At 37.8% G+C, this 26,597-nt stretch overlaps 2 protein-coding genes across 2 annotated transcripts; both read right to left on the bottom strand.

Annotated features, from left to right (window-relative positions):
- Positions 1–197: 197 nt before the first annotated feature.
- LOC100698564 (ribosomal protein S6 kinase alpha-2) lies at positions 198–19,211 on the bottom strand. The gene is made up of 22 exons (XM_003442310.5): positions 18,197–19,211; positions 15,834–15,950; positions 14,461–14,542; positions 13,718–13,798; positions 12,803–12,882; positions 12,403–12,509; positions 12,282–12,319; positions 12,044–12,186; positions 11,183–11,253; positions 10,823–10,911; positions 9,066–9,130; positions 6,133–6,235; positions 5,799–5,941; positions 5,476–5,598; positions 5,047–5,136; positions 4,763–4,921; positions 4,309–4,470; positions 4,130–4,206; positions 3,768–3,885; positions 3,596–3,652; positions 3,138–3,218; positions 198–2,037 (listed from the first exon to the last, which is right to left on the bottom strand). The coding sequence occupies exons 1-22, from the start codon at positions 18,299–18,301 to the stop codon at positions 1,888–1,890; spliced, it is 2,241 nt and encodes a 746-aa protein (XP_003442358.1). The 5' UTR covers positions 18,302–19,211; the 3' UTR covers positions 198–1,887.
- A 726-nt stretch (positions 19,212–19,937) lies between these two features.
- rnaset2 (ribonuclease T2) lies at positions 19,938–26,334 on the bottom strand. Its single transcript, XM_003442228.4, has 10 exons — positions 26,177–26,334; positions 25,376–25,453; positions 25,206–25,260; positions 22,965–23,014; positions 22,636–22,693; positions 22,264–22,328; positions 21,669–21,782; positions 21,499–21,544; positions 21,311–21,385; positions 19,938–21,205 (listed from the first exon to the last, which is right to left on the bottom strand). The coding sequence occupies exons 2-10, from the start codon at positions 25,444–25,446 to the stop codon at positions 21,011–21,013; spliced, it is 729 nt and encodes a 242-aa protein (XP_003442276.1). The 5' UTR covers positions 25,447–25,453; positions 26,177–26,334; the 3' UTR covers positions 19,938–21,010.
- Positions 26,335–26,597: the final 263 nt, after the last annotated feature.

The raw sequence follows: 26,597 nt of genomic DNA on the forward strand, positions 1-26,597 counted from the left end.
ATATAATATGTACAGTCCCAATATATTTGCTAAACAATATATCGGTCTTCCTGGTTGCTGACAGTTGTACAACCAAGCCTGCTGATACAACATACTGTTGGTTTTGCACAACAGTACGTACAGTCTAAATTAATAAACAATATATACAACATTACTTTTACGGTTGTACAACACACATACTCATACTGCATACTTAGTTTCATCAGTTCGCCAGCCACACCTTTTGCCGTTGTGCAGTGCAACAAAACGCACAGTTTTTGAATTGGCAAACAAAACTGTGTCCAGAATGTATTGTCTCTACTACAGTGCTTATTTCTTGCACATCTCAAAACGTTTTACCTCTGATCAGCAAGTATGTTTCTAACTTGTGGAGCATTATAATCTACATTGCTACGGCTTAACTGTACAACACAAAGTGCTACTAGTATCTGCAAAAAACCCTGTTCTATCATACCTCGTCTTTATGAGTGAACATCTCATTAGATAAAATCAGGGCAGCAGCATTAGACAGTATATACAAAAATCTGACACAGTGATTCTCCAATGTTTTGGCTTTCAGACACTAATGGCAAATATAAGCCTACTGATAAACACATTTGAGCACATGCAAATTGATGAATTATGCTGGACGTTGTCTAAAATGTATAGACTGCAGAGTGTGCCATGTATGAGAGAATCAAATGCTCTCGATTTTTCTTTTAAAGACTACTCAGTGAATCAAAGGCTGTGGAAGACAATTATGCAAGAAAAATGTTGACCACATTTTCTACCAAAAAGACTAAATGGCATTGCTATAGGTTCTGTAAATAGTCACATTCTCCCTGTGTGTTTTGTGTTTTGAGCATAGCTGTTCAGTATCTCTGTAGCTGTATATTCCAGAGGAGCAGAACAGAAGAGACATGGGTAAAGTGGAAATGATGTTACTCCAGTTGAATGACGACTTGCTGAGGACTAAAGTCTCCCAACAAGGGTTGCTCCACCTCAGACATGAACAACACCATATGAAAGCAGCTGAATCTGGCAAAAAAAAAAAACAGGTACAGAAAGGTGCCAGTGGCACTGGCCTCTGGTGTTTTTAATTGTACTATACCTCGGCTGTACAATATATATATTTATGCTAGGTTGTTTTGTTCTGCTGGTGCTCGAGTGCAACATCCAGTGGTTCTTAATGTAGATGGCATTTTTAAATAAATAATTCCCTTTGGTAGGATATTTACATTTTTAACAGGCGTGAGTCTGAGGATTGGAGTAAAATATGCTAATCTAAGAGAGATGCTGTGTGTGTAAGTTATGACTTTGGAACAAGAAATGCTATGTTTTTCTTGACATACAAAAATATATAAACCAAACTGCTACTTTTATGTTTGTGGCACTGAATACTCCTTTTTCAGTCTACCGTTTCTTACTTTGAACTGCAGCAGTTCCTACAAATATACAGTAATTCAAGGCAGATAAGAGTTTGTGTATATTGTAAGACAGCCTTGCCACTTATATGACCAAGGATGTTAACCAACTGAAATCAAGGCCAGCTTCCAAAGGACGGGTAAGTTAGATTACAATTGATTTAATAAAATGTCTGTATGTTTGAATTGAAAATTCTCTTTTCAAAATTGAGAATAATTTATTTGAGGTCTATTATTTGACTTCCTCAAGCCACTCTGTTTCACAGTTTCCAATGAAGGTGCACATGATGAATTTTATATCAGTGCATCAAGCTGTTAAAATTGAAACAATTCACTGAGTGACTTGACGCTAATCCTGGTGCCAATACAAGTGGGCCTCTTTATTGTCACGTTATAGTTTATTAGATGTGATTTGTGCTTTTTAGAATGTGGGTCTATGAATAAAAGCTAAAATTATATTTGTGCTGCATTCAGATGGTTGAGGCTATTCCTTTTCCTTAGGATCTGAAGTGACTTTTGGACTCCCGAGTTTCTTCATCCCTCTCCGCTGAGCAAGGCCAGAAGACTGAACAGGCTCCAGGACAGGGGCAGGAGCACAGCGCCTCAGAGCAGAATAGGTGGCAGATAGAGCCCCCTAGTGGAATAAAAGTAGAATGCATTGTATTGGATCAGTGTTTGTGTAATCCAAGTGACACTTTTACTATCAAAAGAGCCATTTTAAAGCAATTCTTGACCAAAGCATCTATTTGATGGTTACCCATTTAATTATATTAGATATTAGCTATTAAATATATATAGTTTTTGTAATAATTTTTTACCTGTTGCAACAAAAGAATTCCCAAGCTTTGGCATAGATAAAGTGCATCTTATGTACCTTAATAGCTTATGTTAAATTATAATAAAAATGTGTACTTAATCTATGAGGTTAACCTATTAGCATTACTAATAAATCATTTACCATATGTGGCTACTCTGCAGTGGGCTATTCGTGATTATTTAGTATTTTAACTATGCATTTTCAATTTAACAATAACAGATTTTTGTGGCATGTATGAAATTATAGAATTATACTTACTAAAATTGTCTACTTATATTTATTATCAACTAATCAGACCTTGAGGACTACTTTGAAACAGTTATAAAGCTATGCATGCAACTTTGAATCCTACTTCTTTTTGTGCAAATTAATCAGTTTAATAGGAGACCACTCTAATACTGAAAATATGGACATACCAGTAAATCAGCACCACTACTGGTAAAAATGGAGCGATTTATAAGCTGCATTCCTCTGTCCAAATACATCTGATACTTTCAGGTACAATTTAAGTGGGTTTTTTTTTCCTAGATACTTTTTAAGACTATTCTGCATTAAACATCGAAAATGAACCAAACTTCTGTTTTTAAGGTAGAATTCACTTTAACAGCTCTTTGAATATTTTATTTAACCAGGAAGTCCCACTGACATAAAGTTTCTCTTACAGTGACCTGATATAGGTAGCAGCCTTACAAACTCAAAACATTAATAGCATAAAATGTAAGAGCTACAGTATAAAAATACCCACCCCAAAAAATTAAAAACATCCACTTTTCTTTGGGGGTCTCCTTAGAAGATTTTAGATTGAGCAATTGATATACACGTGATTTTTCTATCTATATTAGCACGATACAGGGGATAATATGCTTATCTCTATAGTAATCTGTATTCATAATTACATACAATACAAAGGGTCTGACCTTGACAATGAGTGGATCTTGTCTGGTGAGACATTTGTCAGAGAGCTGGTCTCTCTCAACAATCCAGGGGTGACGAAGAACCTGAAAAGCATCACAGTGAAACTGATACCAGCTCTGAATGTATAGAATCTATATAACATAGTAACACCATAACAATGTACATCTGTAGTATTGCAAACAGTGTAGGTATATAGTGAAACACACAATATACTGTCGTGGTTTGAACATCAGGCTCAGTGCACATGTGTACATCTGGGCTAAAGAAAATGATATGTATGTAAAATTTCAGTTTGTATACACTTTTCTAATCGGTTGCTTTGTATAAATTAATAAAATTCATATCTATAGCATATTTATTATATCATGATGAAAAAAAAACTGTCAAGGTGGGACCTACACTATACTAATAGCAGAATATGCCATATGACAGGCCAGTTTATGTTATGGACTAATGGTACCTGTGGGGCAGTCAGACGCTGGTGAGGGTCCACATGGAGCATCTTAACCACGATATCCTGTTAAACAAATGGGGACATGAACAGTTAATATATTTGTTCTGCACTGATACTACAATGCTAGAGGCAAACCTTTCCATTTTATGCAAATCAGAAAGCATTAAGATGTTTGAACCTTGGCTGCTTCTGACACCAGATCCCAGTTCCCTCCCGTGATAATGAATTTCCCACAGCCGATCTGAGCCAGAATCTCCTCTGCTGTGTCCTCGGGACTGCTGGCAAATGGGCTGAAACTGACCAACAACAATGTCCACTTACAGAAAGCAATTCAATCTAATAAAAAATGCATGACTCCAGAAAACCATGACTTCTGATTTGAGACATTTTCTCTTATTGTCTCACTATTATTTCACCGGGGGGGGGGTTTATTCAGACATCCTGTTTATTGCTGTTGTGGGAGTCTTTGAAGAAAATCGCAACATTACATACAGTTTACACCTTTCCACCAGAAACTGTACTAAGACCTTATAAACTCACCCAGCTATCATAGTGTAGAGCAGGATCCCCAGGCTCCAGATGTCACAGGCTGCATCATAACCCTGTTTCCTCAAAATCTGCACATATACAAAAAAAGCAAAGAAAACCACTCACAGATATCTGTAAAATTATTTGTATAAGTGTTACTGAGCTGCATCTTGTAATGACTGCTGATGTACCTCAGGAGCCATGAACGTAGCTGTGTAACAGGGAGTCATCAGCAAACCATTTTCAGCTCTGAGCTGTTTGGCAAAACCAAAGTCGCATATCCTGATGCATTCTGGGAGTCCACTGTCATCTGCATAGCGGATGTTGCTGGGTTTCAAGTCTCGATGTACAACCTGGAAAAAATAATAACAAGTCACCATTAAGCCTTAATAATGTAAATACATATAAATATACTACATGGACAAAAGTATTGAGACACCTGCACATTATACCTAGAGGAGTTGCATTTCCTTGGAAACTATTGCCATTGAAGCTCTCAGCACACAGTTTTTGTGCTGATGCTAATGCCAAATGAGGTTTGGAACTCTGAAGTTATGGAGCTGTGGCAAAGTATATGCACTATACTGAAAAAAAAGCACCTAAATTCAAAGGTTAATTTTTAAGGCCTCCTTTCATCCAGCTTACCCCCTGTGAGTGTAAATATTCCACAGTTTTGGTTAGAGCGCAGATGATGTCTGATGCATCTCTCTCAGTAAAATTTGTGTGCATCAGAGCTTTGTCCAGCAACTCGTCCCCTCTCAGTAACTCCTGAACCAGATACACACACTGGCCATCGTCAAACACCTATAGGTAAAGGTGAATGCAGAAGACAGATACAAACAAATATCTTTTAAAGAAGTAAAAATGCTTAGGAAAAATTACATGCAAATTAAAAATCACTGATCTGCAGGCTCATGCGTTGTACTTACATCTTTCAGGGTAATAATATTTGGATGCTGTCCATATCTTAACAGAATCTCAATCTCTTCTGAGGGATCTCTCCTTGCTCTGTCAATAATCTGACATAAATGTGCACAGCATATTAGCATGAAGGATCACCAATGATATGTAAACATACCTAACAAATATGTTGTGGTTTTATTATATATTCCCATGCTGAACTTCTCACAATGACTAACTCTGAGTTACGGCTCAGGAAGCATGCAAGTTTTGTCCAGTTTGACTACATTTTTATTTTAATATGTAAGCAGCCCCAAAGTCATTTCACAAGCTAACAAATAGCCCTGTTTACATTCAACACCATCATAGTAAAGAATATTACTGCTGAGGCTCTAAAAGCTAAGAGTGAATCAATAGTGTATTTAAATAAATTGCAGTTCAGGTTAAGTGTCCCCTACCTTCACACAATACTCCACTGAAGTAATTCTGTGCAGACATCTTTTGCAGACAGAGGTTCCCGTGTGTCCGATTTCTTCTTTCAGATCATAAACATCACCGAAGGCCAGATCACCACAGAGATGCTATGGAGAAAACACATAGTCAGGTGCACAAACACTACAACATTATACTTAATGCACATATTAGAGTCACATGTTAAATGACTTATGTAGTTGCTGACAGGGAATTTATTTGAGGTAATGTTTGGAAAGGTCAGAAACCTAAATACATAAACTGTGTGCTAGTCTGTGATTTAATTGGATGTAGAGATGTAGAGTTATACCTGTGCGATGGGGTTGATGTTCAGCTCTTGAGGAGTGGCCGCTACTGTAGCAACACTGGACTCCTGAGTTTGGTTAGTTGCAACGAAGCTAAAACCACGAAACAACTGGTGTGTGTTCGCGCTGGGAGGGATGCCTGGAGAATCTGGATATCCCAAGACACATTGAACCAAACGTCTGCAGAGTGCTTGACAGTGTTTTAGAAATATTAAAGTTTAGTAAAAACGATTGATCAGTATGGTAGTTTTCTTTTTTTTCTGTTCCTCATTGAACCCAATCGCCTATAACCTATACATTACTTCTGTATTTGCATGTGTGTCTACATGCTTTAGTTACCAGTAGGTGTTCTGGAGGTGAACTCGGGGTCAAAATGGAAAGTGTCTTCAGGTCTGCCAACGGTTGGTTTGAAAGGAGGCCTCACTTCCTTCTTGTACAGCTTCTATGAATGAGGACAACAAAAATGGGGAACAGGAAACTGTTACAGCTGAATTCAACACAAATGACACATGATCTGTAAAGGTGGTATAAAAGTCAGAAGAAAACACGATGTAAAAGTTTTGACTATAGCGTGTTTGGGGGGAAAAAAAGATTATTTCAGCCAGATCTGATAAAAATGGCCCACAAGTTTGCTGAGTTTGCACACAAATAAGACAATAAGTAAAATTTATTTATTTAAACACAGAAAAATAGTTGCCCAAAGAGCTATACTAAACAATAAAAAGTTCATAAAATATTTTTTTAAATTACAAATTAAATCAAAAAAATTTTTTTTAAAAGAGAACAACAACCAGTTTAAGAGCATTTTCTATGAATAAGTCTGCCCTGCACCAGTTCATCACTGTATCCTGTAAACTTCCCAGTTTAGCCTACACTTACAGTCAAGTATAAACTTTGATTAACATGGACTTTTCTTTTAATATATTTTCAGAATTGGAAATATCCAGACAATGTACAGATCCAATATACAGTTAAAATATCCAGTTAAAAAATATAAAATGATTTAGGACAACTTTATTTTGTCATATTATAATATGACTTGCTAAGTAGTCCTTACCTTAGAAAATAATCTATTTTTTCTTACACCTTTCTCTGTCTGGAGTGATATTATCCCACTTTATCATTTTTTCCTCCCTGGGTACAGCCACTGTACCATTAGCTAGCAGACAGACACTGTGCAAAACTGTAGCACTTATTACACCATCCATTCATTCATTCATCCATTCATTCTCTTCTGCTTATCCTTGTCAGAGTCATGGGGGGGCTGGAGTCATTCGCAACAGTCATAGGGCAAGACGTCACAAGTCTATCGCAGGGCTAACACAGTGAGACAGACAACCATTCACACTCACATGGGCAACTTCAAATCATCCATTACCCCAATAATTGCATGTCTTTGGAGTGTGGGAGAAAACCAGAGAGAACCCACGGAAAAACAAGGAGAACATGCAAACTCCACACAGAGAAGCCCCACCCAGATGGTGGAGCTGAACTCAGGCAACAGTGCAAACCACCACGCAACCATCCATCATACACAATATTTTGTTTTTCACTGACTATCATATTCAATTATTCATTAACTGAAGTAAAAAAAAAAAAAAAAGTAGAGCAAATTAGAATGTGACAGAATACAACAAAGTCTTTCTAGAAGCAAGTGCTGCAACTTGGCACCTATCTTGAAACACCTCCCAGGACTTTTGAATAAATGTGAATATCCAATAATGGGAAAAAAAAATTTCTTATAAATAATATGAAGTAAACACTGGTGGCTGGTTGTATACCTATCATACAGCAGCAGAAACTCACATGCTGTAATACTGAGTTTTGCCTGCAGATGTCACCACTGCAGTGCCCATTAAAGAGAACAGTCTTCCTGGGTTCCTATCACTAGCAAACATGGAAAGTAACCAACAGAGACTATTAGAAATTGGGAAGTTTTGATGCATTTGAGCATTTGGTTTTCATTTGATAGTGTTGAGAAAATGAGGCTACAAGTCTTCACCATTTCAAAGATCAAGACGATAAAGAAAGGCTAAGACCACAAAGTCAGAAAAGGTTCTGATGAATGATGGTGGAATCATTCTGCCTGATAGAGTACAGTGATTTAATTAGCATAGTGCAGAATAGAGCATAAGCCTCTTACTGACAGTTGTCACATCAAGCCAGCAACACCATGTGTAAATGGGAGCATGTTGTGTGGAAGTGAGCAGGTAGTAATGTAGTGAGGAGGGCAGCAATGGGAGCCCGCGGTGAGGGCAGAGATTAGTGAGCATGTAAAGCCGATGATAGTGGATTCTGATAGAAATAAGAGCGCCATAATTCACAAAAGCAGATAAACGAGAGTCCCAAGCCTTCCAAACATCTGTGATTAAAAAGGAAGGGTGCTTTAAGAGATCAGAGCAGATATTTATAGGGAGGGTGATTACAATCAATAAAACAAATGAGTCTATGATTGCTTTGCTGAGATTTCTGCTTTTAAAAATGATTTAAAGGAGAAAAAAAACCAAATCCCCTTTTATGGCGGTCAGCAGGCTTGGTGGTGTGTAACAAACACAAATATGTGTTACTTTTTTAAAGTAACTCTGGATGAATGGAATGTGAATGAAATAGCCCACTCAGTCTAACGAAAATGCAATCTTCAAATTTATAAAAATGACATGAATATTTTTTCTGCTTCTGTTGACAAATGTTTCAGTCCAGAAATAGTGCAGGAGGGCTTTGTTTTTTAACATGCACAGCTTACATTTTAAAGAACACCAAGGTGGCAAATAGTTTTTCACTGTACATTCAAAGGAGCTGAGGTCTCAAGGTTAGATAAAGATAGTTAGGATAATGTCTTTAGTGAAAACATTTGCACATGAGCCAACTATCTGAGACAAAGGCTATTACAGATAAGAAGATTAGTTGCAAAAAAAAGTTAGGCAAGATGGACAGAAAAGGAAGTTAGGGTTTTGCTGCTAACCAACATCACATGAGCATAAAGTCAAAGTGCCGTGACTGTGGATGACTCTTGAGGAAGTGAAGGAGGAGTTGTCTTGACAAGGCATACCAAGTAAACGTGATCCATGTGATGCCGATTTTAAGTTTAACTCAGGTCAATAATCTCATTACTGCATCTTAAAACTACAACAGCAGTGTAGTTAATGCAGTAAGAGATTATTGTTATTCATAAATGTGGGAGAGACAATGGTTATAAGACAATAACGGTATAATACAAGTTTATAGTACCCAAATATGTATATTGCAGAATACTCTTAATAAATTATGCTTACATTCCAGTCTACTGATGCAAAGAAGCGATGCCTTTTTATTTCTTCTACTCCATCTGGTCCTGCACCTATAAGCAACACAGATTAAGAGAATCAGAATCAATCGCAATGCCTTTTACTGTCATTGAATCATAAGATGCAATAAAACTGAAATGCTACATCTGCAGGTGCCTCCAAAATAAAATCCATTCAAACAATACAACAATCATTCACACAGTAAAACAAACCCTTTCAGTTGAAGATCATTAATAACTATGAATATGAAGGAGTAAAAAGTAAAAATAAATAAATAAATCCACCATGGCATGGTGCATTTAAAAAACTGTTCTTTAATCTATTTATCCTTTATTTTGATGGACCTGTAACATCTACCAGAGGGCAACAGGTCAAACAGCCGTTTCCCGGGCGACGACTGCCTTTAGTGATTTTTTAAGGCTCTTGAGAGCTATCTCACTCTTGCATTTAAATCACTGTTAAAATGATCATGAATTCAGCAAGTGAATTTCTTGTAAACCATGAATGGACAAAGTATAATTTCTAATGTTATATGTGGTAGATTTGTAATATAAATAGATTTTTTTTTTTACCAAATTAGAATAAATTTTGACTTTTACTTTAGATTGCTAATGCAACTACTGGACTCAATATTAGGTACACCTTGTTAGTACTGGTACTTTTCCCTTGAGAATTTTCTTAATGCTTCATACTACAGACTCAACAAGGTGATGGAAACATTCCTCAGAGATTTAGATAGGATCACACAATTGCTCTAAATCTCCCGTCTCACCACATCCCAAAAGTGCTCTATTGGATTGAAATCTGGTGATTATAGAGGCCATTTGAGTACAGTGAACTCATTGTCATGTTCAAGAAACCATTTTGATTATCTGAGCTTTGTGACACGACACATTATCCTGCCGGAAGCAGCCATCAGAAGATGGGTACACTATAAAGGGATAAAGGGATGTACATGGTCATTAACAATATTCAGGTAAATGAGATATTTTGATACTAAGGGGTCAAAATGTACAAAGAAAATATGCCCCACACTATAAGCAGCCTTAACCCTCCTACAAGGGAGGATGGACCCATGCTTTCATGTATATACAAATTTCTGACCCTATCATCTAAATGTCGCAGCAGAAATTGACACTCATAAGACCTGGCAACTTTTTTTTTCCAGTCTTCTGTTGTCCAGTTTGGGTGATCCTGTGTGAAGCATATCCTCAGTTTCCTGTTCTAGTTGACAGAAGCAGCATGAGGTGTGGTCTTCTGCTGCTGTAGCCCATGTGCTTCAAGGTTCAATGTATTGTATATTCATTCATGCTCTTCTACATCAACAGGGCATTTTTGCTCAGAGAGCTGCCACTCACTCACATGTGGGAAAATCCCAGTAGATCAGAACAGTTTCTGAAATATACAGATCAGCCCATTTGACACCAACAACCCTGTTACATTCAGAGTCACTTAGCTCACCTTTCACCCCATTCTAATGCCAGATTTGAACTTCAGCAGGTTATCCTGACCATGTCTACATGCCTAACATGTGACGTGTAAAAAAATATTTGCTCAAATGAGGTGCTGGTTAGGTGTACCTATCACAAGAGGCCAGAGAGTGTGTATTCTGTAGCTACTTTGCAGCCAGTCCTTCAAAATAAGAAGTGTCTTCAAAAATTAACTAAATGGACACAAATTGCTGATGATCTAAGTTTATTCTAAAAACACATTTAATTGTCATTGCTCAAGGTTTTCATACGTACCAAGTCGATTAGCAGGATTTCTCTTGAAGAGCGCTCTTAATAAACTCTGCACTTCAGGACTGAGGAACTGTGGCATTCCCAGCTTAGCCCTGAACACACAAGCCAAGAAACATTTTTATGTATGTTTATGCCTGCTAACAGTTTATTTTTATGTTCATTCAGGTATAGTGGATCTCTTGAGATTAATAACTGCAGATTTATATAAGCAGCTTATCCTATAAACCAACCCTCAGAAATCAAAGATACAATATAGATAATTGAAATGCAGTTGGAAAATGGGAAACAGATAAAAATTTTTAAACATTACATCCTGTAGAAGATGTGAAGCTTCAATAAAATAGCCACAATAACTGGTCTTACTTCAGAATAAGTGCCATTGTTTCTTTCCGATCTTTTCCTTGAAAGGGTAATGATCCCGTCAACATTTCAAACTGGAAAACACAACAAAACAACTGTCAAAACACGTCTGCCCAATAATGGAAGCTGTGGAGGTGGATTATCCCATTAGCATGCTTGCTTCAAATTTTATTAGTCATTTGACTTCCACTGCAAATGGGCCAAATCAGAAACAAAGCTGTTAAAATTAACGCATAATACCATGACCTAAATCACATTTAACTGGAAAAGGCTGATTATTAGAGGCATAAAATAAAGATATACACTGGTTAACACTGTAACAAACCTAACTTTCGCACACCCAATGGTATTCGCCCACATTAAAGATTAGATTACAATGTGAAGGATTTCTCTTTTTTTCAGTAATCTCTTTTACTTTTCAAAATCTCTACAGCACATTGGGAAATCTTTGGCTATTTATTTGTTTATTTTAATATCAGTACATTCTGAACACCAGACAAGGGCAGACAGGGTTGACATCTTCCCCTAGTGACCTAATGTAGCTGCCAGCTGTCAGTGAATGTTTAACCTCTCAGTATTAGTAAAGTAAGCCACCAGGCTAGCGAAACAAGCAGCATCCAGCAGATGCACGTTTGCTGAAAATAATGGGACCTAATCTGCCAGATACAGTAATTAAAGTTGCTTTACTGCCAGAGGAAAGCCAAACGAAGAAATCAGTGCACTGGCATATTATCTAAGAACTGAGTTTGCAGTTAATTCATTATTAGACAAAACATACAAGCCAGCAGAGTGACTACATGCTCAGAGGGAAAATTAGTCATGCATGTCAGAAGTGTAGAGAGACTATCAAAGTAAAAGACTTACCATAAGCACGCCAAATGACCACCAGTCAGCGCTTTGTGTATGACCTCTCCTGTTTACAACCTCTGGAGCCATGTACTCTATTGTTCCACAGAAGGAATAAGCCCTTTTATCATGGTCAATAGCTTCCTTACTCAAGCCAAAGTCTGGATAGTGAGACAGAGACAAAAGGGGATCATAGTCAGAAGACAAATAGAGACAGAAAAGCAGAGAATTACAGTTTTCAGTCAGATGTACTGACCTGTAATCTTAATATGTCCTTCTTCATCCAGAAGAATGCTTAAGAGGGAGAAGAGAACTTTAAAATCAACATCAAAATATTTTTTGTAAAATGCATAAAAGGGATGTTTATGAGCTAGTACTTTTCAGGCTTGAGATCCCTGTAGATGATCCCCAGACTGTGTAAATGGTCCAAGGCCAAAGCCAGCTCTGCAAGGTAAAACTTCACATCCTCTTCTGTGAACATTACCTAGTACAAATGAACAGATGCATTAAATATAATGTGCAAAAAAGAAAAGGAAAGAAAAGGGAAACTGATCTGTTATTGATTCGCATATTTGTTTTTGAGCTCTCTCTTATGAAATTTGCTTTTCACCAGAGCCAACCAAACGATGGCACATTGTCTCAATATGTGTGCCTCCTTTAAAGTACAAAAAAATGACTGTCTTTGATCTCTTTCACAGGCAAATGATGGGAGTTATACTAACACCTTCCCATAACAAACAGTGAACAGTGGATTATGATTTGAACCAGGAAGCCTACCTCCTTGGACAGACGAGTAAAAAGGTCTCCTCCTCGGAGGAAATCCAGGATCAGGTAGAGCTTCCCTTCTGTCTGGAAGGCTACACAAATACATAAGTACATACACAAACAGAAATGCAAGTTAAACACGTCTTGAGGCTTTAATTGCTGTATTGGGGACTATAAAGTATTCTATTATTTTGTGCACAGTCTGCACATTTATCTGCAGTTGTGTATAGATACAAATAAGGGCAGACTACAATGAATCCCTCATTTTTGAACATGTATGCAATGAAAAAAGTGACTTGTGAAATGTCACCTGTTCTTTGTGTAACAGATCAAAATGACTAATTATCCAACTGCTCTGCTGAAGTCCCCCAACAGCACACAGCCCCATTTAAACAGACACTAGCTGTTGATTTAGAACTACAGGGACGAGGAATATAGACCAACTCAAAAAAGGTTTTTTATTTATTAAAAAAATATTGACTTACCCAACACAATTTTTCTATGCTCATTTCTGGTTCCACACCTTTATTCCTTAACTCTATTAAAGTAGCTTTGCATGATTCATAGCTCAACAGTATCCTTATTTGCCCTGTACTGCGCTTTACTACCAACCCTCGGTTCATCTACTGTCTGAAATAAGCCATTTCAGCTTTCTTTCCCCTACTTAAACTCAATTTTCCCTTTAAGTGGATGCTATTTGGAAAACATCACACAACCAATAAAAGAAAAAAACTCTGAAATAGAGCATTTAGGGCAATCTGAGTTTTTGCCTTATTACTTGTACATATGCTGACCTGATTACTTCAAATCTTAGGCCATGTTTAATGGCCAAACATTCACTATTAATACTATATATCATTCTACATGTATAATGACAATAGATTCCAACACATACATGCTGAAAAAGCATAAGTAATTCATACTCACCATAGTGAAGTTTAACTATAAATGGGTGGTTCACTTCTGCCAGTATATCTCTTTCCATCTTCGATCGCACACGATCCCGAACTGAGTAGGAAAGAGAAGGCAGTTTTTTTAATGAAGTTTCAGCCAGTTCATTCTGTAAAATGTCACAAGTCTAATAACACAAGTACATGTAATGTAGGATAAGAATGCATTTCCTTGAAATTAAGGTAAATTAAATCCAGTGTAGCTGGTTTATAGTGCAATGAAAACCACAATAACAGTGTTATTGCAACATCTGTCTGCTTGACAAGATGACAGTGTAACTCTTTAGATTCCAGGGGTGCAGGTTAAGAGGATTAAGGCTTGTACAAAGTCACTAAATCAGCACATGACATCTGAACCTGCTTTTACAGTACACCCCTGTTTACAATAATCTCGGCTGACGCAAAACAGTTTATCTGAATCAAAAGTACAAACTAACCTCTTTTACCCAAAATCCCCTTGAATGTAGGGCACTGTGAGAACTTGGGCAATGATATATCTATTGCTCCTCTACTAAACCAATAATAATTTTAACAAATGACCATGACTCAGATGCGATCCTCTGTGGAGCTGTGCTTGTTTTGTTTCTTTCTTTAAATATAGCCCCATAACAAGAACATGATACAAAAGGGCTTTGTTTGAAAGAAACATTTTTTAATTATTATTACTATTTGAAATGATGCCAGTGGGGCAATATGCCAAGTGTGTTTGCACTAAACCACCTTTTAGCGTTGCCTTCTTCAGGACCTTCATGGCATATAGCTGTCCTCTGTCCATTCCTCTTATTTTTCTAACCAGAAACACCTGCAATGATAATTACCATAAACATCACATTTTGTGCAACTGTTTAAAAAAGATCTTTTGTAGTGACGTTTCTGAAACAAAAGAAAAAAAACCAAACTTGTCATTTTTATTTCACAACATTTAAAAATGCTATAGTCATCCTTAATTTGTAGGTTACCAAGCTGGAGCAAGTTACCATCACGTTACATAAAAGAGCCACATCAATGTGGTTTCGGTGCAACAGAGACGACAGCTACGATTTAAACAAGGTCTGCAATAATTTAGCAGACATATAGCAAGCTATGTAAACATGCTGTCCGAGCCACACTGTGACGTGACCTTTTGTCCATGCCTGCAGCTTTGGAAAGGCAGCCACATGCCAACATCTGCCGAGGTTTCATGTAAGGCCCATTCCGACCTCTAATCTACAGTAACATTAACAAATCAGTGGGCCTTTACTAATTTAAATAAACTTGGTGATCTGTGAAACCGTTGTCAAGGCAGCTAATCTACAGATAATTAGAACTGGATGGCTTATCATTAGCAGATGATTGGCTGGTAAAGCATAATCAGTTGCGGCATTGAAATCAGACACGCACATATTCACTGTGCCAAAAGGTGAGTGGACATCTCCTGGCTCATTTGAATCTAGTTTTTTAGAGTTAAGCAGGACCTTGGTTCTAAGTGGACTGAACAATAGTGCACTTCTTTTTTACAGTTGCATTTTAAGAAATGCTCGCCTCTTTTCAATAGCATAAAGCAAGTACAAAAAACCCCCCACGATTTCTTGAGTTTGTGTGAAAAGCCTTGACCAATCTGCACAGACCTCTCACTTCAACTGAATCCAACACCTTTGGGAGGACTTGCAGCACTGACTGCGAGGCAGACCATATTGCACCACATCACTGTCTGACCTTAACGTTCTGGTGTCTGAGCAGGAGCAAATTCCTGCAGTGTGGTTTCAGGCTATCTTGGAAATACTTCCCACAGGACTGGAGGCAATTATAGCAGCATATTAATGCTGATGGTTTCTGGATGAAGTGTTCAACAGTCACACGAATGTGCACTTACTTTTGGACATCATCAACTGAGAAGTCCACATATTCTAATAAAACTGAGAGGAATAAAAATATCACCATGATCATTATACCATATACATGTAGCCTCAGAGGTGACCCTCTAGACCTTTTAAGGTTTTTTTTTTTTTTATCCGGTATTGTCAACACTGATATTTTCCACAAGGTCAGTGTCCCATCACTTTTATCAGATTAAAGCCTTAAAGCTGCAGTAAGTAAATGGTTGCACATTGTACCTTTCCATAGGATCCCTGTCCCAGCACTTTAAGCAGCTGGAACTGTGAAGGGTCTGCTTTCTCACAGCCCTCCTTAACATGGTGACTGATGTCAAACTCCTTAAGTACACTGTCATCCTGATGAAGGAAAAGATAGAAGTCATTATTGGTGGATTAGGGTTAAGGTGAGATTTGAACAAGATAATAAATGACACTTTACAACATATGAGCAATGATTAAATTGTGTCCCTATAACCTCAATGTGCATTTAAAAAGGCCATCAATGTAATAATTACTCATTAAATCCATACCTAAAGATAGATAGTCATCTACAAGCCATTATATTGCTATCAAGATATTGGCTGAGGTCACTGGAAATCATGCACAGTGTAAGCTGCCTTTTTCAGCCTATTCAGTCTGCTTAATGAAGTGAATGACCAACTTTCAACAAGAGGCAAGGCTTAGACTGGATATTGTGACAATATGATATACACTGCAACTTCTTTTATACTGTAATTCTGTACAAAACGCTATCAGGACTTTGTAAACATGGGCAATGGTTATAAATCATTTCTTCTAGCCTCCACTTGTTTGATGAAACCTGTTAGATAACCTTCATTTTTAGTATATGATAAGATTCTGTCTGTCCTGAAGAAGCACTTGGCTGAGGTATTTGCATACCCTTTTATGCATTTAATGCAGCTTGTAATCAGCTACTAACCCATCCTCATGCAATAGTTTGATAAGAGAAAGAAATTCATCCCTCAATCTGGGAGCCAGAGTGACTGAAAGTTCACATGAGGCTGAAAATAATCACATGGTCTCATTTCTCCAGTGATGCCATCTCCCTCCTACAGTTCCCCTTAAACCAGAAACATCCAACAAAGCAAGTCATGAAAATAAATACAGCCTTCAAATGTTATTGTCATTACAGCAAGGATAAAACAGCTGGTTTCTCCAAAGTATTTTCCTAACTATCAGGAATTCAGAGGTAATTGCAGTCTGATTTTCCAGATTGATGTACCATCAAGAAAACAACATAGGAAAGGTTCTCATCTTGATAGTGCAATAATGACTAATACGAACTATGCCATACCAGTGTAGACAGTGGAAGCCTAAAACCATACAATTACTGACATGAGTGAATAGCAAGAATGTAGATCTATAACCCACAACACACGTACAATAGATTCAAGGAAGATGAAGAGACGAAGATCTCTTCCAGTTTGAAGATGAAAAGATGATGTTTTTGCAAATGTGCAAAATAGGTTATATTTAAGGGCCATTTTGTAGATTTTACTGTTTAAAACTGAATTGAATTATAAATGGGTGACTAAAATAACAGTTTGTATTATATAGTATTTTTGCATGTTGATGCACTTCGATCAAATCAATCCATGGTTTAATTTACACACATAAAAATATAAAGTCCAACTTATTGTAATGGGATTTTTCACCAGTCACTTTGAGGTCATTGAGGGCCTGGCTTCAGCTGTAACATGCTGGAAAGTTTCAACTCATACTGAGCAGATTGCCCCCTTTTTTTCTTTAATTGCTGGTTTATTCCTTAAACAAGGTCGCTGGAGTAATTTCCACCCACTCCTGTTGGAGCATCAGAGCATCCCATTCCAGGGACAGGCGACTAGACAGGTAAACAAACTCAAGCAGGCAGACATTTGCTATCCAAAATAAAACAATCACGTTAACGGGTAGCCTGTAAAGATGATTTATCAGCACTCTTTTACAAAGAAAAGGGAGGGATAAGGTGAGGTTTTGCTCCATTAATATCCAAAACATTCAGGTAGATCTGCAACAAAAGACTCACTGCCTCTCTCTCTGCCCTGCTGCTTTGTTTGGGCTATAAATAAACCTCCACTGCTGAGGCTGACCGCTGAATCAATCTGTCTGTATCCATTTATCTATCAACCTGCCTGCCTTGTTGCTTGTTTGCCCGTTAGCGTTTCTGTCTGACTATATTTCCATACAACTTCTCTCTTTCTCTCTCTGTGTCCGTCACAGCACAGTGACTCCCTTCGTGCTCCTCTATTTTCTAGCTTCCCCACGGCCAGGGAAAGCAGCAACAGCTGTAGAACGACGCAGCAGTGACTTCTGAAACACTCCAAAACAAACCAAATAACACACATTCTTTCCACAATCATTCCCATGTGCACACGCACTGTTCACACACACACACACACACACACACACACACACACACACACACACACACGCAGTCCACTGTCTGCTGCACATGTGAGCTGGTGTCTGGGCTGTTACATTCCCACAAACGCACATGGTGCAAATGTGATGCAGCACTCCTTACAGCAAACACGGATCCACGCATATTTGCATTTGTGTCCAACTGATCTGCTAAGGCCACTCACCTCCACCTGGCAGAACCCAGAGGTGTTTTTGTTTCTTGCCGCCTTGTTCTTCAGGTAAATAGAAAACCATCTCCTCACCGTGAATTTTCGCGTGCTGGTATCCATGGCAACGAGCAGATTTCTCTCTCCCCCCCTTTGTGCATCTATCCCATAATGATAATCATGTCCCCTGCCGGGGGTTCTAGGGTAGAAACAGATCTATTATTGGTTTGTTTATTTGTCTCGCAGCTTCATCACTGGTCCATCCTCAATGCGGTCCTCGCTCTTTAGGTTTCCCATCATTCGCATGCGCCTGTCGTCCCTCCGGTGGCTTCTCAGACGGTCCCGTGTCCCTTAGCTGCAGTGGACACCGGCGAGCACGCAGACAGAGTTGTGACAGAGGCTTAAAGCTACGCAGGCAGACAGCGGGATGATGAACGGGACCTGTGCTGCTGGGTTTGGGGTTGCCTTGTGTTTTGCATCAGGCTCTATGCGTGAGGCTGCAGGGAGAGGTGACGAATAAATCTGTTCCGCTGAATCAGGAGGTGCGTGCGTGTGTGTGTGTGTGTGTGTGTGAGAGCTCCCTCTTCACATCTCTGCCCGTGCATGTGTTTATTCATCCCCTGCTCCCTACCTCCCTCCCTCTCTCTCTCTGCAGACCAAGGGATTGTCACCAGTCACATTGTGTGCCACCCCTCCCTCTCTTATTCTCGCCCCTGCTCCTGGCCCTCACCTCCCTCTTCGTTTCTCCCAACAGCATACAGCAACAGCTGGTGAGGTCACATGGTTGTAACCCAGCTACCTCTCCGTCTCACTCTTCTCCTGTCCCTTCTTTTTTTGTGTGGCATCCAATTCCACACACAGGCAATGGAACAAATGACAAAATAACATGGGCTACAGTGTAGGCTGCATACCAGTAGATGGGAAAAGAGTGGCTAAGATCCAGTCACATCACATCAGAGTAACAGTGTTCAATAAAATCCCGAGGGCAGCAGTAATCAATGTTAGGATCAATAATGATGACAGCAACAAGGACAACAATCACAGAAAGTACGGAGCGATCTGGTTGATCAGTGGGTGTGGGTGTCTGTGTGTGTAGGTACTTGGATCTGTCACATCAGCAGCTTTGCAGAACTGCAGTGTTACATAACCAGAGAGAGCGTAAAGGGGAGGGAGATGGAAATACAGACCAAACTGAGTGGGAGGTAAGGGGTAAATGAGGACTGCGTTCTACCTAGGTCAAGTGTCCATGGCTGACCTAGGCTTAATTTCTTCTTCTTCTTTCTTTTTTTTAAAAGTAAGTTTAAAATTCTTCATCCAGGACAGTTCACCTCAAACGCTCAAATTGTGATCTCTAAACCTGGAAAATTATTAAAAATGTGTTTTTTTGGCATCGTTATCATGTTACACAGGATTTAGATCATATTTGGATGTAACTGGCACAGAATTTTAGGTCACTTTACCGCTAATGAAAACGTAATCAGATGTGTTTCGTCATGCTGCTGTGCAGTGTTGTGGGAGGAGATTCAGGATTATGGACTGGTGTCTTTGTCCGTTTGGGATTAAGGATCTATAAGTAGATCACCACATTAATATTTATACACACCGATATAGACAGACACTACTACGACGCTATACTACACTACATGTCAGGATGCATGTTAAAACCATCCCAGGTTTTGTGGCATGTAAAAAATTTTTAAAGCAAATAATACATCATATCAAAATGAGATATTACATAATGATTATAGCAAACACTGAATAGATATTGAAGGCTTTATTGTGAGAAAAAAATGATACACATGCTTAGGTCAGTAATTTCACACTACAGCACTGATCTACTGTAGATACAATAAAATCCATTAGATTTAAAATGATTCATCTATGCACAAAAAGCCACAGTCCAACAGCATCAACAGAAACAAGTCGGTGTGCAGATCGGTGAGGTGTTAAATAACCTTTTCCAAAACAAGTGCTAAACCTTATTCAGGCCATAGGTCAGCAAAAACTGATGTGCTGTGAACTTGTATGGCATCTTGTGTAATGTACTGTGCTGACACTCACATCTCTTAATGAATATTGAAATAAATGAAGGATTTATTGCATACCACCTTATATTTATGGAAACAGACCTAAAAAGGGAACATCAAACACACATACTTAACAGTTATAAAGTGGTTCATAAGTGGCACTGTGGGCTTACAAAGATGGTCCTCAAAACATCCATATCATCTATATTACTGTAGCTTTTACCATACAATACAAAGCACCTTGAGGCGACTGCTGTTGTGATTTGGTACTACATATATATAAAACTGAATTGCCAGATAAACTTGGTTATCATGATTCTGAAAACAAAACCAAAACAAAACAAAAATGCATTAATGTATACAAACAAATGCAAACATCCCTGCCAAAACATGAGAGAGGACACGCAATAGGTGGTATATAAGCACATGTAGCAATGTAGAAATAAATATGCCTACCAATAATAAAAAATGCACACTACGAAGATATATAAATGTGCAGCATATTAAACTCCCTGCCCGCCCTGACTTGAAATTACCATAATGCCCCCTGCTGTGCTGCAGAGAAACCCATGCTGTGCACTGGCAGACTTATCTACTTGTAAGAGTCAGAAGGGGATATAATTCCAGCAAAGCACAAAGTGACAGTGGAGTGTGCGTCCTGGTTTGTAGGACGTAAAAAGAACATTTCAATCAAAGGTAGGTTTTATTCAAGTCACAGTCAGAATTTCAATGCATTTGAATAAAAAAGAATCCTCATCATAGTGTGTTGTTCAATTTCAATTTGTGAAAGTATTGGGTTTTTGTATTATTCAACAGGTGGATAGTAAACTGGCACATCCGGGTTGCACATAGATAACCCTGATCCCTTGTCAACATTCATGGTATAGTCCCAACCTCTATCGGGAACAGATTCCGTGGAAACCGGTTTCTCACAGTCCATCAGGGCGAAACTACTGTTGAAACACAACTCAATCTGCCCCAAAACCTGGAAACTGTCATTCTGTCAAAACAAACAACCAAAAACATACCAATTAACAATCTAACAGACTGTTAGCTGACGTATTAAAACTCATTTTGAAATCATTTCAGTGAACCTGGAATGTACCTTTGTTGATTGGCCACACTGGATCTTAGGTTTGACGTGGTAGAAGTTTTCTATTACTCCTTCAATGTATGAGAACTACACAGACACATCAGGAGCAAAATAAGAGAAGCTGCAGTTATGACCTTTAACATTGTGAGGTACTTCTAACAAGATTTAAGATGGGATTGTACAAATACAATTAAACTTACATTATAGTATTGTGGAGAAGGTGTGATGGAAAACTTCTTCAGGATGCTAAAATAACAAAAACAGACATTTCAAATACATAAAATAACTGTATGCGTTTCTCTGAACTGGACTGCAGGAATCAGGTGTGTGTGCATATGTATAAACGTGTAAATATGTGAGTGGTCTGTACCTGTCCAAATCCAGTGTATGATACAGATTCAGTGCCTTGCTGAAGTATTTATGTTGGCTGTTCAGGGAAATGGCTTTGGCTGCACACGTACCATGTTTCTTCCACTCATATTTCCTAAAGCACACAAATAAAATTATTTGGAAATATTCATATTATCTTAAAGATTCACTGGACTGTTCAAACACACCATGCATCAGCATTCGTATAAGGCAGGGGTGTCAAACATAAAGCCAGGAGGGCAAAGACTCCAAACCTACCACCTGGATAGCTATGATAAATACGAAGAAACGCAGAAAATTTCCTACTGAAAAACACCTCTTTGGCCAAAAGAATAGATAATCAGTTGCATGACAATTTCTGGGTTTTTTTGATTTGTTTTGTTATGTACAACGAGTCCACAGTAAATTAATTTTTTTTTTTTTAAATAAAAACTGGGTGTAAATTAAAAAAACAAAACAACATTTTGGTATCTTATTCCTTAGACTGTTTATTGGCCACTATGTAAAATTATATTTAATTAATTTCCCATCCCTGATTTAAAGCAACGCTAAAGTGGTAGTAGAAGTGCTCTATAGTTCCAGCAGCTCAGACATACCAGAATTCATTAGACAAGGGATCAAACAAGTCAGGCCAACTCGTCTTCATGTCTGGGAGCAGGTCCTGAAAACATACAAGCAAAGGCATGCATTGTTTTATTCATCACTAAAAGGTCTAAGGCATAAAACAAGACAAATTTACCTTTTCATATAGTTTTTATGCTTATTTGTATTTTTTTAGTTTTGGGTGCTTCACTTCAAAACAGCTATTTCTTTAGCTACTTGGAGACTTGTGTATTCATGTCATGAACTAATTCCAGCCTTTTTTAATAAGTGTAAACTGGTATTTAGCTTATGTTATATTATATCTTCTGTGAGTTACACACACCTAAGAAAAAATATATTTAGAAAAAGACTGAATAGTGTTTTACCTCTATTTCAGAAGAGTTGAAATGCCATGAAGAATTGCAGAAAGCGCCACCATCTGGCCTGAAAAAAGAAAGATTCAAACTTCATTTACTCACAGAAAAAAGGGGATATAAACGCAAACAAATAAACAAAACAGAAACAAACAAACATATTTCAGCCAAGCAATAACAACGGTGGTAATGAATGGCTTGGCCAAAGATTTCATTTTTTTCACCAAGTAAAAAAACCTCATTATTTACTTAATATAGTCAGTATGGTGGAAAACATGCAATACATCCTTGTAATCAGGAATGTATTACACACACACACACACACACACACACACACTTACCAGAATCCATGTAGTGTCCACTGGCTAATGTTGCTTTGACAGTGCTCCATCTAAAATATATAAACATTTATTTAGACAGCTCTAATAATCATTCCACATCGGAAACTGAAACCACGTATAGTTCAACATATATACACAGTTAGGAACTTTGGTGATTGATGAAATGAGGAACCCCTTTGAAGCTACATTGGGTTTGATAAGTTGGGAAGTTGATTTGTTCTGTTGTTTTTTAAAGGTCATTTGGAACCTGTTTGTTGTGTTGTTGCGCTGTATTTTTCTTTGTAGTGGTGGATTTTTATTGCTTCCAACTTCAGTGTACATAAACGAGAGCAGCCTAGGGCAAAATGACATCCTGAGCAAAATGCCTAAATAACAGTGTAACTAATTGAGGGTCATCGATGTTACCAAATCAGACATGCCCTTCTGACACAGTCGTGTATGTGACATAATATAACACCCACAGACATGCTCAGTCAAAGAAGTTCACAAGAAAGAATAATTACCAGGAAAAGTGCTTTCAAAAACCACAAAAAGAGGATGTTCATTTTGTGTTATGGTAACTGCGTACTTGTGACCACAAAGAAACACTTACTTCGACAAAGGAGAGTCTCAACACATGTCCGACCAAACAGCTCGAAAAGATATCACATGATATTTGAGAACTGCAAGCTCAGTCTGTTCACTTTGCATGATAATAATTGAGCACATTTTGAAACTCCTACGACCAACTAAATAAATAAATAAATAAATAAATAAATATACAAACAAACGCCAAAGACTCAGATGTTGTGAATACTTAACAGGATTGAATAATTAAAAAAAATATCTTCAAATTAACTGCAAATAGCTTAAGACAAATTACAGAGCTATCAGGAATTGACTATCCTCGTGTTTATTTCCAGATAAATATGAACTCTTAGGACTGGTTCAGGTCAGTATTTATGCACAAATTTACAATTTTTGAATGCAACTGTACCCTAGTACGTGGTGCACTTTTCCATAAAAGCTACATCTACCTCATAAATCACACATAAATCTACTAAAGAATGACTTGAAATCAACAAAATCTGCCTTTTGGAGACTCAGTCCAAAGCTTGACAATAGAGATGCAGTGGGATATGAGAACTGCTCTGGGGCCTGTCCTAAAGGAAGTCAACATACCCAGGATAACTGTCTGTTACCTGGTTTCACTTCCCCAAACACTAATACTCAGGCTGTGATCACATGAAGGTGGCCATTAACTTGATAAGCTGACCAAGGTTTTACAGTCTATTTTGAAGTGCATGAACGGGGTGGCATTGGCAGCATCTGACCAATCACAAACATGGACAGGCTGAGTCTACAAAGGAGGATAAAACTAATAGAAATTTATGGTGATGTTAAAGACATAATACAGACTGAATGTAACACAGCTGACCAATCAGCAGGATTACAATTACAGTGTCTAATTCAAAAAATGAGCTGTGCAGTAGTATAGTATTAACTCTTTGAATTTTTGAAACTTCTGCATCATTACTATGACCCCTGCCCCCTCCAAAAAATAATAATAACAATTTGCACAATAAATGTTTAAGGAATAAATTGCACAAAAATGCCTGGGATACAAATGAAAAAAAAAATCATACAGATTATAATATTATTTTCATTTTTTTAAATAAAAAAAGGACTTTTCTAGCAATTGTTTCATATTTCACACTTTAAAGGGCTTAAGGTGCAATTGTGGTAAAACTGTTTGCAGTCATTGTGTCATAACACAAGTCATTGTGTTATGTTGTGTCTACGAGAGCTTTATTACTGATGTACCGATGAAGAAAAGACTTCAGCTGCTACTGAAAAACTGGTACAGAACACATTCTGTACCATGTTAGATACATAGTATAAGTTACCCAGGTAAGAAGTGATACTAACCCTGTGTTTTCATAATACTGACCTTGAAACTACCTTGATAAGCTTGAATCAAACCCAGCATACTTCAAAAGTTTTGGAAAGGAACCGAAAACTAAGAGCGGAACATGTGAAATATGAGGCACTTGGCATTAAATAATGACACTTTAAATTTAAAAAAAAAAAAAAAAAAAAAAAAAGGCAGTCAGCAGATTTCAATCTGGGTGTGGCTGCCATGAGTGCACCTTTTCCTTTTTTTTATATAAGGTTGCTTCACTTGTCAGGGCAAGGTAGGAACTGGTCCTGCACAACTACGGTAACTAAAGGGCAATGATTTCATTAATTATACAAACTCACCGAACAGAAAGTGGTTGGCCAATGATGAGTGAGGATCATTTTGGTCCACATGTGTCTGAAATATACAAAGATTTCTTAAAAAACAAAAACCAGGAAAATAAATTCGGTCTATCATTACACAAATATATATGTTCTAATGAACCACCTTCTACGTGTTTGTCTGTACTTACTTGGATGAAATTATGAAAGATGAGGACATGGTTAGGACCAGGCATATCAATAAGGGGTAGCAGAGCCTCATGGTTGTCCTAAAATAAAATAGCAGGTTAGTCAATAAATGGCAGTTTATATGTAAAACTAAACATCCACATTACATTTTACATATACAGTGTGGAATTAGTAAGCACGCAGCTTTGTGGATTCTGATGAAAATATGTAACTGACACACACAAACAATCAAAAAGCACAAAATAAGACAAAAACATGCTCCCGGCAGTTTTTCTCTCGCTCTTCAAACGTATCAACTGGGCCTGTTTGGACAGCTACTTTAATATCTGTTTGTTGTTCCTGGTATGAAAAATACAGTCGAGAGAAATGTCTATCAACACAAATATTGTAAAAAATAAATAAATAAATAATATATATATGTATAAACTTGTGGGTCTTTTATTGACTCAGTTTACCTGTATGTGAAACTGTATTCTGATTAAGGGACCAACCTTGCACTCAGACCTAATAAAACATTTGGCAGCCCAATGTAAAATCGTCTGGAGTCACCTCCGTTGTTAAGGAAATTAAGAAATGGCGACAGAGAACTTTTAACGACCCTTTTACGCGGTGTGATTAGATAGTTTACGGTACTAGTTTACATTAACCAAAATTAGCTACATTAGATGCATTTGCAAAAACTACAATCCTAGCATACTCCTATCTACGTTTAAAAACAATAATTTAGCGTGAAACGCCCGACTCTTTCATGTCAGCAAAAAGATCGTATTAAGCACACATAAACTATTTTTAAAATCTCTCACCTTGCGTCAAATACGTCACAGCCAAAGCTCGCAATAGTTCTCAAATGTGAAAGTTCACGTACAAATAGCCTCTGTCGGTTAAAGTACTTCACAAGATCTATAACCCACAGCCCATTGTTTGTTGTTTATGTTCCACATCGCGTCACTACCTACCTGACACTTAGCCAATCAGAAGCAATGCACCGCTCATGCGTCATCACGCAGCAGAACCGGTGGCTTCATTTATTCTCCGGAGTCTGCCGGTGATATTTTCAAATGTGGTGCGTTGATTCAACAGTGTACAGACGTCCCTATCCTCCAGTCAAAAATATGTTGAATATATTTTTAATGCCATCGTCGTCATATTAGAATTACTGTACAAAAGTATTACACAGTCATTAGCATTACAACTTCAGTAATGCAAGTTTTTCAGCCTCAGTGT

Source organism: Oreochromis niloticus, linkage group LG1 (assembly GCF_001858045.2).
Source record: "Oreochromis niloticus isolate F11D_XX linkage group LG1, O_niloticus_UMD_NMBU, whole genome shotgun sequence".
Taxonomy (NCBI): domain Eukaryota; kingdom Metazoa; phylum Chordata; class Actinopteri; order Cichliformes; family Cichlidae; genus Oreochromis; species Oreochromis niloticus.